Below are 13,454 nucleotides of genomic sequence, written 5' to 3'. Positions count from 1 at the left end.
TTCCAGAGGAGCCCACCCAGAACCACCCCTAGGTACAGCTGGGGCCCTCTGGGCTCTACATGCTCCTCATTTTGCATTGGGTGAGTTCCTTTGGGATTCTGGACCTTTAGAGCAGGGGTCTTCAAACTATGGCCTGCGGGCCACATGCAGCCCCCAGGGGAGTCTGATCCCGCCCGCCAGGTTTTTTGGGCAGTGAGCGCAGCCAAGGTGTTACAGTAGGAATTAGTAGTTCATATAGTCCGGCCCTCCAGCTCTCTGAGGGACCGTGATCTGGCCCCCACTTTAAAAAGTTTGAGGACCCCTGCTTTAGAGAGTACCTAGGAAGGCACACGAGCATTTCTTTAATTATTGTCAGCTGAATCCAGTGGCATTGGTAGAACCATGTCCTGAAAACGCACCATGCCAGAGGCAGGTACGTTGTCAGCCTGACTTTTAGCTCAGATGCCAGGCAGTGGGTTTTATTATTTAAATTCAGCCAGTTACAGAAATGGACGAAATTATCTGGGTTTAGCCACAAGAATAAAAAATTATAGTTTGATCTTTAACCATGACTTCTCATAATTCCCTTTGTTTTAATCTCTAGTAAAACTTCCTGGAATTATACTGTATAAAATAAATGCACTGCACTGGCTCTGGGTCACTGTTTCTCCATCAGAGGACATCTGTCCTACCCGGTCCCTACTTTTCTGTACTTTTCTGTACGGTTTTCCCTACTGTTTCTGCAACTTTCTCTTTCATTTTCTCAATTCCCTATTGCCCCTACTCAGGACACCTGTTTGCTCTCCAACCAGGCTGGACTTGGTAAAGAGAGAAATAATTACATCTGGCATCCTGAACTGGAACCCGAATACTGGGGAACTCTCAAAAGTCACATGAGGGACATGCTCCAGGAGTGCGTGCACAACAAACTGAAGAAGTAAGGTAAGGAGCATAAGGTAAAAACTGGGTGTAAAATATGGGATATTCAGGGTCTCAGGAAAGGGATCTCTACTCTCAAATGCTTAAAACTATGCTCAAAGCTAGAGGATGCTATATTAAGCATAGTAAAATTCTTGATTTCTTAAGGTTTATTAATGAAACTTGCCCTTGGTTTCCTGAAGAGGGTACTGTCAACTTTCAAATGTCAGAAAAGGTTGGAAAGCAGTTGTGTGACTGATACCAGCAGAAGATCCAGAGAAAATTCCTACTCCTACATTTACACTATGGTCTCCAATTCATGAGTGCCTTGATCCAGCACAGGAGAGTTTAAGAATCTTTAAGCAGGGTGTGGCCATGGCTTTTCAGCCCACAATGGAGGGGTGCGAAACTCTAAAAACACTACTTCCTCCCTCTGCACCTCATTTGCCTCCACCCGCAGCTCCTGTGATCACAGTCAAAAGCTGCCTGATAAATATTTACCTTGTGTGGTACAGGATGTGGCTGCTGCCCTTGACTTCCTGCACACCAAAGGCATTGCTCACTGAGATCTGAAGCCAGAAAATATATTATGTGAATCTTCAGAAAAGGTGTCTCCACTGAAAATCTGTCACTTTGACTTGGGCAGTGGGGCAAAATTGAATTACTCCTGCACCCCTATAACTACGCCAGACTCCGTGTCACTCTGCAGAGTACATGGCACTGGAGGTGGTGGAGGTTTTCATGGAAGCGGTCATGTTTTATGACCAGCGCTGTGACCTGTGGAGCCTGGGCGTGGTCCTCTACATCAGTGTTTTTCAACCTTTTTTGGGCAAAGGCACACTTGTTTCATGAAAAAAATCACGAGGCACACCACCATTAGAAAATGTTAAAAAATTTAACTCTGTGCCTATATTGACTATATATAAAGTAATTCTCTTGAATAGGAATCAAATAAACACAAAGAAAGTATTTTATAATTACTTTATTATGAAATATTAAGTAAACAAAATAGTGAAAAATTATAAAATTCTTGTCTTGTCTGCACCTACGGCACACCAGGCAACATCTCGCGGCACACTAGTGTGCCGCGGAACAGTGGTTGAAAAACGCTGCTCTACATCATGCTGATTGGCTACCTCCCCTTTGTAGGTCACTGTGGGGCTGTCTGTGGCTGGGACCAGGGAGAGGTCTGCAGGGTGTGCCAGAACAAGTTGTTTGAGAACATCCAGGAAGGCAAGTATGAGTTTCCTGACAAGGACTGGGCACACATCTCCAGTGAGGCCAAAGGCCTGTTAACGAAAAAACCCCAAAAAAACCAAAACAAAACATTGAAACCTGTAAAGAATTTTTTTTGTGAGTTTATTTGAGCCAAACTGTTGACATATGCCGGGAACCTCAACGGATTGAGATAATGCTCCAAAGAATGGCTGGTTACATTTCTATATTTATACATTGCAATCAAAGGAAAGGGATGTAGGTGAGTTACATGAAATTCATTGGTGATAGATTAGGGAGGTGGGACAAAGCGAAGCGGGGAAACCTCTGGGATAGGGTAAAAGGTGAAATGATGGACATGAGCTTCTTTTACAGAGATGGATACAGGATACTCTATCGTAATTAACAGTTGACAATTAACTTGATACAATAAGAATGAGGGAATGTCTCGAGGCCATTTGTTGTGCCCTGATGGGTCTGGGGTAAAAAGGAAGTTACAAGTTACCCAGACATCTCACAGATATGTTATCTTAGATGCAGGAAGGCAGATGGGCTCAGTAAAAGTAGATCATAGTTGATCTTTGTCAGGTGAAATATCTGGGACATGCTACCTATTATAACCTGTTAGATATTTAATTTTCAAACCATCTTTTGTGGTTATCTTAGGTCTCTGGGTTTGCAAGACTGCCACGCAGGCCTTCCCTGAGTTTGTCACTTTAGCTTGTCACAGACCTCATCTCCAAGCTCCTGGTTCGAGATGCGAAGAAGAGACTGAGCGCCGCCCAAGTTCTGCAGCAGCATGGGTGAAGGGGCAAGCTCCAGAAAGGGGACTCCCCACACCGCTAGTCCTCCAGAGAAATAGCAGCACAATGGACCTGATGCTCTTGTTAGCCGAGGCCATCACCCTTAACCACCAACTGTCTCAGCACGAGGAGAATGAACTGGCAGAGGAGTCCCAGGCTCAGGCCGAGGGCCTCAGGTCTGTGAGGCTTTCTCCACTGTCCAAGTCATGCCTGGCCCAGGCAGGCCACAGTGTGGAAGAGGGGCCACACCCACAGCTTTCAACTGACTCCAGCCACACCTTTCAGGCCCTGGGCCTGTCCAGGCGTTGGCCTCTGGAAATATGTGAGGCCAAAGTCTGCAGAGCCCACAGAAGGACCTGCTGTGGGGCTGGAGCCGCTTTCTCATCCATAGAGGCCTTGAGGTTCCCACCCAACCTCCCATTTTCCCAGGGACCTCAAGGAAAAGGCTTTTTCCAAAGGGGTTGTCATTGAAAAGGAAAGCAATCACTTGTCACTTTGCATAATTGCCTGAGGCAGGAACATCTCTGTGGGCTCCAGCCCACCAGCTCACCTGCCTGCAGATCCTGGATCAGCCTACCAGCCTGCTCTCCTGAATGGGCAGAAGTGGAGGCTGCTGCCTTCAGGGAGCCAGTCTCAAGAAGCATCAGTTGACGAAGGCCCTTCCCTCCCTGCACTGTCACCCCCCACTCTGTCTGTCCTTCCGCCTTCCTCTGTCCTCTAGATGTCCTCCTCCAGGACTGAGCAAAGCCATCCCCTCAAATCAGGGAAGGGCAGAGAGGCTCTGCATTTCGGAGCCAGATCAGTCTTCCAGTCTGTAACACAGAGAAGCACATAATCTTTCTTTGCCGTGACCGAAATGTGTCCCTCATTTATCATTCTCTTCCTTGTTTGGGATTGCTGCTAAAGTCAGTATTACCCTGTTTCCCCGAAAATAAGACAGTGTCTTATATTAATTTTTGCTCCCAAAGATGCGCTAGGTCTTATTTTCAGGGGATGTCATCTTTTTCCATGAAGAAGAATACGGTACACTTTTATTGTTAAATAAAAATAAAGGAAATTTATTACCTCTATACCGTACGGTAGTACGGTATAATAGTTGTCAACACAAACCAGACAAACTGTGAATCCCACAGTATCAAGAATTTACTCATTTATTCAATGACAATCGTGACATCATCTTCTGGAACATCATCATCACAATCCAATTCCTGAATTTCCTGGTGAATTTCTTGTGACTCCATTTCTTTCAGAATCAGTGGACCAAATCTCTCATGTTTAGCCTGGGGGGGGGGGGGGTGGTGGGGAAGGGCTTATTTTCGGGGGGATGCCTTATATTTCACTCAGAAGGAAACCTGTAAGTAGGTCTTATTTTCAGATGATGTCTTATTTTCGGGGGAACGTGGTATTTTGATTTAATTTTTTTTTTTTTTTTTTTTTTTTTTTTTCGTCGCTCTTCCAGCAAAGATGGGAGTTAAAAACTCCCACTTGCAAGCCCATGGACTAACTCGAGGGGGGAGGGGAGGGTATTCTCATTCTTCTTTTCCTGAATGCCCACCTGTGTGAAATGTTTTAACCAGCTGTTTCCTATAATATTATTCTAATTGGTTTTCAATGACTTAGTTAGAGAACAAGTCTGCTGCTGCCTCTCAGGCCTGGTGTGGAAGGTAGCACAGGTCTAGGCCTGAGGCAGTTTGAGTGATGTGGCACTTGCTGCCTGCAACCTGGCATCGGATAAGCTGAGCTGCTGAGTTACCTAAAGAAAATCAATATGCAGATCTCAGGCAGACATTTATACTACACCATGATGCTATTATACATTGTGCTTGTTTGAATAAAACTTTTAAATTATAAAAATAAAAATAAAAAATAGAAACCAGTTTTTATCTCTAAGGAAAATCTGGCAGCTTTTTTTTTAAATTATGAATACAAGATTTATTTCCCACTTATTGCTGGGATTGAAACCAGTGCATACAAATCAATGTTCTTCTCAAATAAAAAGAATTTGTTAACCCACTATTATCTTCAGTATCATTGTAATAAAAACTCTACCTGAAAAGGGTAATTCAAAAGAGATCTTCAAGATCTCCAAACATTGTGCAAAAGTTATAATTGGTATTAAAAACAAACAGACTGAGGTCTGTCAGTCTGCTCCATATCTCTGGATCTATTTTGTTGGTCAGTTTATTTTGTTCATTCGATTCCACATATAAGTTAGATCTGACCAGTCAGACTTGGGAACCACTGACTTAGGATACATTTAGACAAGGGTCTCTCAAAGAACTGTAGGCCTCCGGGTCCACTAAGAATATTTCATAATTCTGAGTAGGTTATAAATCACTATCCTGTCAGAATTTAACAAATTATACTGCTTAGAAGTGATTTGATACTAAAAACTCTCCCTGATTTAGCACTTAAATTAGCTAATGATTTCCAGCCTGTCTACTCCCACCCCCAGGCAAAGGTCTGTACATAATACTTGTTTCCCGTGGCTGTTAAGTGCTAGCCACTCAGATTGCTCATAAGCAAATTGCTCCCGGAATTTTGTTTTATTAACCCCTCCCTCTTCTTCCATTCAGATTCCCAGAGCTTCGAGGATCAGACACCTGGGCACCACATGAAGCATTATGCATCAAAACATCAACCCAGAAACCTGCAGAAGCAGCAAACCTCTCCCTTACCCTACTGGTAGGAAGACAATTAGACCACCCTAATTTTTTTAAGAAAGAAATGCTGGCATCACACAAGATAGATAATTTGAAAGCTTGACTTTTTTTTTTTTTTCTTAAAGGGAGGGAGGGAGGGAGGGAGGGAAAGAGAAAGAGAGAGAGAGAGAGAGAGAGAGAGAGAGAGAGAGAGAGAGAGAGAGAGAGAGAAACATCTATAAGGGAGGGAGAGACACATCACATTAATTGGTTGCCTCCTGTTTCTACCCTGAGCAGGAACTAAACTCGCAACCTAAGCATGTGCCGTGACCTGGAATGGAACCTGCAACCTTTTCCATGCAGGAGATGATGCTCTAACCAACTAGCCACACTGGTCAGGGCAAGCTTGATTATTCTTGAAGCCAAGACAAGAGAAAGCTAGTTATGACTTTAGAAGCTTCCAAAATAAGTGACTTTTGGGTCACCTCCAGTAGCCCCCAAATCCAAAGATATCAAGTCCCACTCTTACTGCATCTCAGAATCAGATCTTTAAATTGAAAGTCCAAGATTGAAAGTCATGACCTATAAGGGAAATGACCTTTGATCTCATTTTCTTCTCAATCTGAAGTCATATTAGAGTCATATCTCAACATACATCAGATGGAAAAATAGGCTCAAAAGTAGCTGAGAATTGTGATCCTTAAAATACACTGATTTCTAGTCCTACCTACAAAATCCCAGATCACAAATGGAGTGATGAGATGATCTTTCTTATACAAAAGGCACTAGCTGTACAGATGATGTATTGTATTGTAGAACTGTGCACATGATACCTATATAATTTTGTTAACCAGTGTCACCCCAATAAGTTCAATAAAAAGGGGGACGAGTGGGAAGGCACTGACTGGACCACATGCGTCAGCAGCAAGTGAGAACCAAGTTTCAGGAGATGCAGAAAAGCACATGGATCCCAGGTGTCTTTTCTCAGTGATGACGGCCCTCCTTCCTGGACAGTTCAAATGCACTTAATAAAACTGCTGGGTGGGCAGCCAAAGGGAAGGAACTGGAACCTGGAGGGAAAGCAGGCGAAACACGACTAGCAGCAGCCCCAACTAAAGGAAGGCTTGGCTAGTAGGTTGATGTAGTCCCCTTGGGTGGACAAAGACATGTCTTCTTTGGAATTGCTCATCATCTTTTCCATGAGGACTCTCATGGCCTCATTAACATTTTTGTTCTCCTTGACTGATGTTTCTGTCCAACCCGAGAAACTGTTCTCCTTAATGAAACCGTCAACCTGGTCTCGGCTCACTGCCCAAGGGGACAGGTCACACTTATTGGCCAAGAGCAGGCAGGGCACAGGCTCTCCACTGGGCAGTGTGAGCTTGCTGTCCAGGTCCTGTTTCCATCTCTGGCTGTTGCTGAAGGTAGTGGCATTGGAAACATCAAACATAATAACACAGGCAGAGGCATCTTGATAGTACAGTCGTGTCATAGATGTGAAGCGCTCCTGGCCTGCAATATCCCACAGCTGCAGCCTCACCATCTCGGAGTCAGACCACTGGAGAACCTTCAGAGCGAAATCCACTCCCAAGGTGGACTTGTAGTGTTTGCTGAAGCTGTCCTGGCAGTATCTCTGCACCAGGGACGTCTTGCCCACCGCGGCGTCCCCCACCACCAGCACTTTGAACAGGTGGTCGCGGCTGCCCATGGCGAGCGTAGTGGACGTTTTGGGAAGGGGGGAAGACGGGGGAGGTCGCAGGTTTTAACCTCTGTGGCTCCCGACCCCCTCCCTACTGAGGCTTGGCATTCTGCCCACAGCCTGTTGGGGCTGCGCTGCCAGAAAGCAAAACCGGAAACTGCACTTAACCTTTGCGCGCTTCCTGCCCACGCGGCCGCAGCTTGGGTGGAGCGCGGGGCGCAGGGCGCCTGGCGCGTCCTCCGAAACCCCCCTCCCCCCACCGCGAATCGCACCCTCTCCCCCTGCCCGCCCCGCTGCCGAAAACGGAATGAAGCGAGGCGGTGCCGCACCCGCTGTGGGGCAAGCCACTGAACCAGGCCGCCTCACTTCCCGGGTTGGGCCAGAAGATGGGAGCCCTCCCTCCACTGCACGAATCGAACTCTGAACTCTGAGGCCGGAGCATCTCACGTTTTTCCGCCCCCCAAATCTGGCATTTTTAAGTCCAAATGGCCACAAAGCCTGGGAACAGGCTATAAGGTCTGCTCTCTCCTCCCCCTACCTCTTCTCCAGCCTCATATACCTATACATAATTTTCCAAAGTCTTTATTAGCTTGAATACTTTGGAGCATTGCTAGGTTAAATAATAAGTATCTAAATATTTAAAAATAACATAAAGTATTGAAATATTGTTAGACAAGTTTTAACTCACCTGTCCTTAGCATTTATCACAGGTCTCTTATACTACTTCATTAAAGATATATTTTCTTAAAAAAGTACATTTAAAGTATATTCATAAATGTCAATTTAAGAAATATTGGCTATTTATTTTTTGAGAATCATTAAAAAATTAAGGGTTTTACATTTTGCCTCCCTAAAGAAGAGGATAAATAGCTCATATCAAAGTGCTTAGGAAGATTAATAGAAGAAATCCAGTTAGTATCATTTGCTGTCCACACCCAAGGAAAAACAGAATTAGAAAATAAGCCTTATTTCGTGATAGATTAAATAGAAGGTAGCCGGAGACTGGGATGGCAGGACACGCACAGGCTTTACTGGAGGGAAGGGTACCCCTGCCAGCTGCTTCCACAGAGAGGTGCAGAAGAGAGCGAGGGAGGGGCTTACAAGCACCTTTAAGGATAGGGGGCGGGGCTTAGGGCACTCAGCACAAGCTGATTGATTAGGGACCTAGGGTCTTAGGAATGGGGGCTTAGGGTATTTGGCAGGTGCTGATTGGTTGTTCAGAGCTCAGGAATGTCTGGCCACAGGTGGGGTTTATGTCTGTCCATCAACTGAAGGAAGGAAGGATCTATCATTTTGGTTAGATTTTTTTTTTCCTAGTAAAATAATTAATTTTAGCAATCAAATATTTTAAAAAATTATTTTAATCACAGGAACTAAAGTTTACTAGCTTATGTTCCTGTCTAGTATATTTTAATATATAATCTTTTGGTACAATAAAGTTTGACAGTCCTTCAAGGATTTGAATTTTAAGAAATTTTCTCATAATCTCAAATTGACTTTATATCATCTCAATAGGCTCTAAAAGGTCTTGAATATTTTTTTTCTCTCTCATAAAGAAAAGTACAAAGCATGATTTTGAGAGTATGTTTATTAAAAGTGGGAATAGTGAAACTAAGGGCTGAATGTAGAAGTGTGACTGGACAACCAATGGGCCATGTAGTCAGTACTTGAGCCAATTAAGCAGAGACCGGGTTGAATCATATCTGATCGTTTATTCCAATGCTAGCAGCACAAGAGAGTAGCAGGTCATCCAAAAAAATCAGCTCTCTACCCCACCATAAGCTAGTTGCTTATATTAGGTAGAAGGACAAACATTACATGGGGAAGTAGGCAAAAAGGGCAAAAGGGCATTTTACAGATATGCAAAAGGGCTGGGGTCTTCAAAGGGATTAGTGATATGAAAAGGCTGGGGGCTTCAAAGGCTGGAAGCTCTGGTTTCGGCTTTCCATGACAATAGGAAGCTCCCTGATGGGGAGGATGGGCTGCATTTCCAGGTCCCACAGGCAACTGCTATCCAGGTTAAGGTCATATCTCCCATAGTTACTTCCTGCTGAGAGGGGGTGTCAAGATCACAGGGGTTGGACTTTGATTGTAGTCAATTGAAATATTGTATAGACACCTCCTGGTTGGAGCGAGAGGTTGTGGCAGAGAAACTGGTTGGTGAAGGCTCAAAAGTGGTCCTGTTGAGTGACTTAATAAAAGCTGGTCCTCAGAGTGCCACAGCATCACTTGTTTGGTTTTGCTGCTTTTCTGGGCCTGGAGCTGAAATACTATCAAGGCCTAGATGTTATCTGCCTCCCTAAGTTTGGACAACTTCAGTCTTCCGTGGCCAGTCCCAGGAGGTCTGGGAGCTCCAAACTGGATCCAGATGGCAGTCTTGCTGGACTGGCTGAGGTTCGACCTAGAGAAGATTGGCTGATGTGGGATAGAGGGTCAGCAATGGAGGAGATTCCTGATCCTTTATCCTCCTTGGCTGGTTTCGGAGGGTCCATAGGGGAGGAAGGCCTAATTGAGGCTGGTGACCGAGTCACCTGAGTAGGATTCAGAGGTAAGCCCCTGATGAGCTGCCACTGCCTACTGCTCTCTGAGTAGCAAACTCAGGGTGACAGAAGCCAGGGCGATGGCTCCCCATCCCCGTGGAACTCCCTTGGCTTTCAGCACTAATTGTTAGTGTCACCAAAGGAGAGATACATGAGGCCAAAGTGGTAAGGAATTATAAATTTACCAGAGGCCTGGTGCACAAAATTTGTGCATGGGTGTGTTTGTGTGTGTTCCTCAGACCAGCCTGTACCTTCTTGCAATCTGGGACCTTTTGAGGGATGTCTGACAGCCAGTTTAGGCCAGATCTCACAGATATCCCTCTTGAAATCCAGGATTGCTGGCTCCTTACCACACTGTTTGCCTGCCTGATTGCCCCCAACTGCTCACCTGGCTGTCTGATTTTGCCCCTAAAACTCAGGCTTCTTTTTTATTTTTAATATTTATATTTCTTCTGTATTTTTTATTTTAAAAGTCAAGCTTCTTGAGAACATGAGGCATTTAACATTATTATGTATTCCTTACAGAGAGCTAAGCATGGTAAGCACAGCAAATACTTAATACTTATGGGCTTCTATATAAACACTTTCCAACAAGGAATTTTTTTAAAAATATATTTTATTGATTTTTTACAGAGAGGAAGGGAGAGGGATAGAGAGCTAGAAACATTGATGAGAGAGAAACATCGACCAGCTGCCTCCTGCACACCCCCTACCGGGGATGTGCCTGCAACTAATGTACATGCCCCTGTCCGGAATTGAACCTGGGACTCTTCAGTCTGAAGACCGATGCTCTATCCACTGAGCCAAACCAGTTTTGGCGAACCAACTAGGAATGTTTTAATAGGCAGTCTCCAAAAACTTTAACTGGAAAAGTAGAATGCTCAGATTTCAGGCATCGGGAGTTAGTAGTAGGATTTCTATCCCAATTAAACTCTATTTCTGAGCTCTCAACAGTCTGGACAAACTGCCCTTCACTGTCCCCAAAGTTTCTTATTTATCACTATCCCATTTTCCTTTATTTTTTTATTTTTATTTAGTTCAATGTTTTATATCTAAATCATTATCAACGTACCATACAAAACCCACCTGCCAGCCTAGATGGACAGGCAGGAAGGGGGTCCATGGCAGCATAGAAAACCATCCCATTTGCCGTTCAGCATTTCCCCAGCCTGTGTGTGGCTAATCTTGCCCACATACCAGGTTTACTCCTCATGGTGGGGGAGGTCATCCTCATGCTACATCAGTGCCTACTGGTCTTCAGGCTCATTTTTGATTCCCAACCACTCGTTGATTTTCTTCTGCTGGGCGCCTTTCTGGGTGAGCCATACCAGGCACTGGTCTCGGATCTTGCGCAGCTTCCTGAGCTCTGGTTTCAGGCTGTTCATGTGCTTATCGATCTCCAGGTTGTCCGAGGCCTGCGTCCACAGCTGCTGACCCAGCTTCATGCGGCTCTGTGGACCTCGGTGATGGGAGACTTGAGCTGTTCTGAGTTCAGCAGCATCCTCTGCATCTCTTTTCATTGTTCTCACGCGGGAAGCGCTTCAGATACTCCTTGCTGCACTCTTCTTGAGTCTGGCCCTGCTCTTGGAAGATCTTGATGGTTTCATTGAAGGCTTCCATTGCGGTGCGCTTCCTCTGCAGTTCCTGGGAGGTGCGTGTGTACTCTTCCTAGAGCTGGTGGTACTACTGGCTCTTGGCCCCTGCTTCAAACCAAGGTAACAAACAAATAATTTCCCGCCATAAGTCACCTCCAAATACTGTAAGACTGAGGACTACAGGGCTGACTATGTACATGGGCAATAACAGGCTCACGGCCTAGCTACACCCAGGCGTCCTCCACAATCCCACAATCCTCTGGTCACATATTTCCAGTTTCTCTAGCTCCTGAAGTGATGTTTCCTTCAGTCGTGTTGCAAGACCAGGGCCTTGAGTTGGAGAGCATTTTTCTGTTTTGAGGTTGATAGCTGTTCACTATTTGGAGTCAGTGAAGTTTTGGGAGCACTGCTGCTGCCATGAACATGTTGGTCCCAAGCGCACTCATGAAACCACCGCCCATTCAGTACACAGCTGGCGCCGTCCTGGTTCACAATGAGAAAGGTACTATGCTGGCCGTCTTCCAATCGGATCTTCCTCTTCCTTCCCCAGCACACTCCAAACCTACTCCGGGCCAACTATCCCAACCCTACAGACCCTTAAGACCTTCCCCTCCATTTAGTCGACTTTCCCCCATCACACTCGCACTGTATCGCATTGCCTAGGGAAGCCCCTAACTGCTCCCTGGGGGGCTGTGCAAGCTCATTCTGGTCTTGACGCCTGGCTTTTTATTATCGTATATAAAAAGATTAGGTCATCTGGATACCAGATGGGCTGAGCCCCCAAATGGCTCCAGCAACCAAAGACAGGAGTCAGAGTTTTTTTTCTTTTTTTCTTTTCTGTAAACCATTTCCTCTTCAGTGTCCTTGGTTAGAGAAGATAAAAATCTTATGGTTCATTAGCTGGGTGTAAAACTCAAACCGTTAGGCTTTGTTTAATTGTTTTGTCTTATTTTCCCTTATTCCACTTGTTGAGGAATTTCCCTAGCCCAGTGGTCCGCAAACTCATTAGTCAACAGAGCCAAATATCAATAGTACAACGATTGAAATTTCTTTTGAGAGCCAAATTTTTTAAACTTAAACTTTTTCTAACTCCACGTCTTCAAAATAGACTCACCCACGCTGTGGTATTTTGTGGAAGAGCTACCCTCAAGGGGCCAAAGAACTGCCTGTGGCTTGAGAGCCAAGGTTTGCCGACCACTGCCCTGGCCTCTTACTATCCCGCCACACTTAGAATAGTACAGAATCAAGGAATCTACCCTCATAAAGATTTTCCTGACTTTCTCTGGCACCTTGATGGGTTTTGCAAAGGAATTTAACTGCTGAGAATATGGTTCTGGCTATTCTGATCTATTCCAATTAATATACCTACTACTTTCTGGGAGCAAAGCAATAGAATTACCAAATAGTCTGCTGGAAAACTACCATAGAGAAGTGTGTCTTTATTAAAGAATGTCAGGTCACAATAAGAAAGATTATGGGAAATGGAAATAGAATTTCGAAAGAGAAAAGAAAAGTTAGCATAGAGTTGCTCTGAGGGCATTTCCCCTTCTCTTTACTGATAGTTTGGAAGAGTTTGGAATTATCATCAAGAGGGAAGCCACTAAGATCCTCATAGGTACTTATCTGTCCTAAACCACTCCCAACTAAGTTGCCTCCTCGCTCAGAATGAGAGCTTCTACAAAAATGGCAGGGTTATCTAATCAGTGTCTGTTTTTTAATCATAACCAGTTTCCTATTCAAGTAGGGAATGTTATGGGACAGTATGAATTTTTACTAATTAAATCTGCTTGATTCACCTGATAGGATGACACCCACATATCCTTTTTATTTTTTTTTCCCAGTGGGGTGATATGTATATAGAAATATGTACCCAGATGGGGAAAAACAAAACAAAACAAAGATGTGTGAATGACTCCCCTGGCCAGGTAGCCCAGTTGGGTAGAACATCATCCCAATATGCCAACATTGTGGGTTCAATGTCTAGTCAGGGCATATACAAGAATCAACCAATGAATTCATAAATAAGTGGAACAACAAATCATCTATGTCTCTCTTCTTGTCTC

General features: G+C 44.6%; 1 protein-coding gene and 1 pseudogene across 2 annotated transcripts; one reads left to right on the top strand and one right to left on the bottom strand.

The window, feature by feature from the left end:
* The first annotated feature begins 399 nt into the window (after positions 1–399).
* On the top strand, positions 400–5,604 carry LOC311610765 (MAP kinase-interacting serine/threonine-protein kinase 1-like; annotated as a pseudogene). The gene is made up of 6 exons: positions 400–412; positions 1,285–1,505; positions 1,594–1,705; positions 2,020–2,184; positions 2,843–3,237; positions 5,492–5,604. The product of its transcript is annotated as an MAP kinase-interacting serine/threonine-protein kinase 1-like (transcript).
* A 1,024-nt stretch (positions 5,605–6,628) lies between these two features.
* On the bottom strand, positions 6,629–7,265 carry LOC311611293 (ras-related protein Rab-7L1-like; the record flags this gene model as incomplete). The annotated part of the gene is made up of 1 exon (XM_084863326.1): positions 6,629–7,265. One exon carries the CDS (start codon positions 7,263–7,265, stop codon positions 6,654–6,656), a length of 612 nt encoding a protein of 203 aa, XP_084719452.1. The 3' UTR covers positions 6,629–6,653.
* Between the last annotated feature and the right edge of the window lie 6,189 nt (positions 7,266–13,454).

Source organism: Pipistrellus hanaki (assembly GCF_964339955.1).
Source record: "Pipistrellus hanaki genome assembly, chromosome: 16".
NCBI classification, from domain to species: Eukaryota; Metazoa; Chordata; class Mammalia; order Chiroptera; family Vespertilionidae; genus Pipistrellus; species Pipistrellus hanaki.
This window is presented reverse-complemented; position numbering and strand designations above follow the sequence as displayed.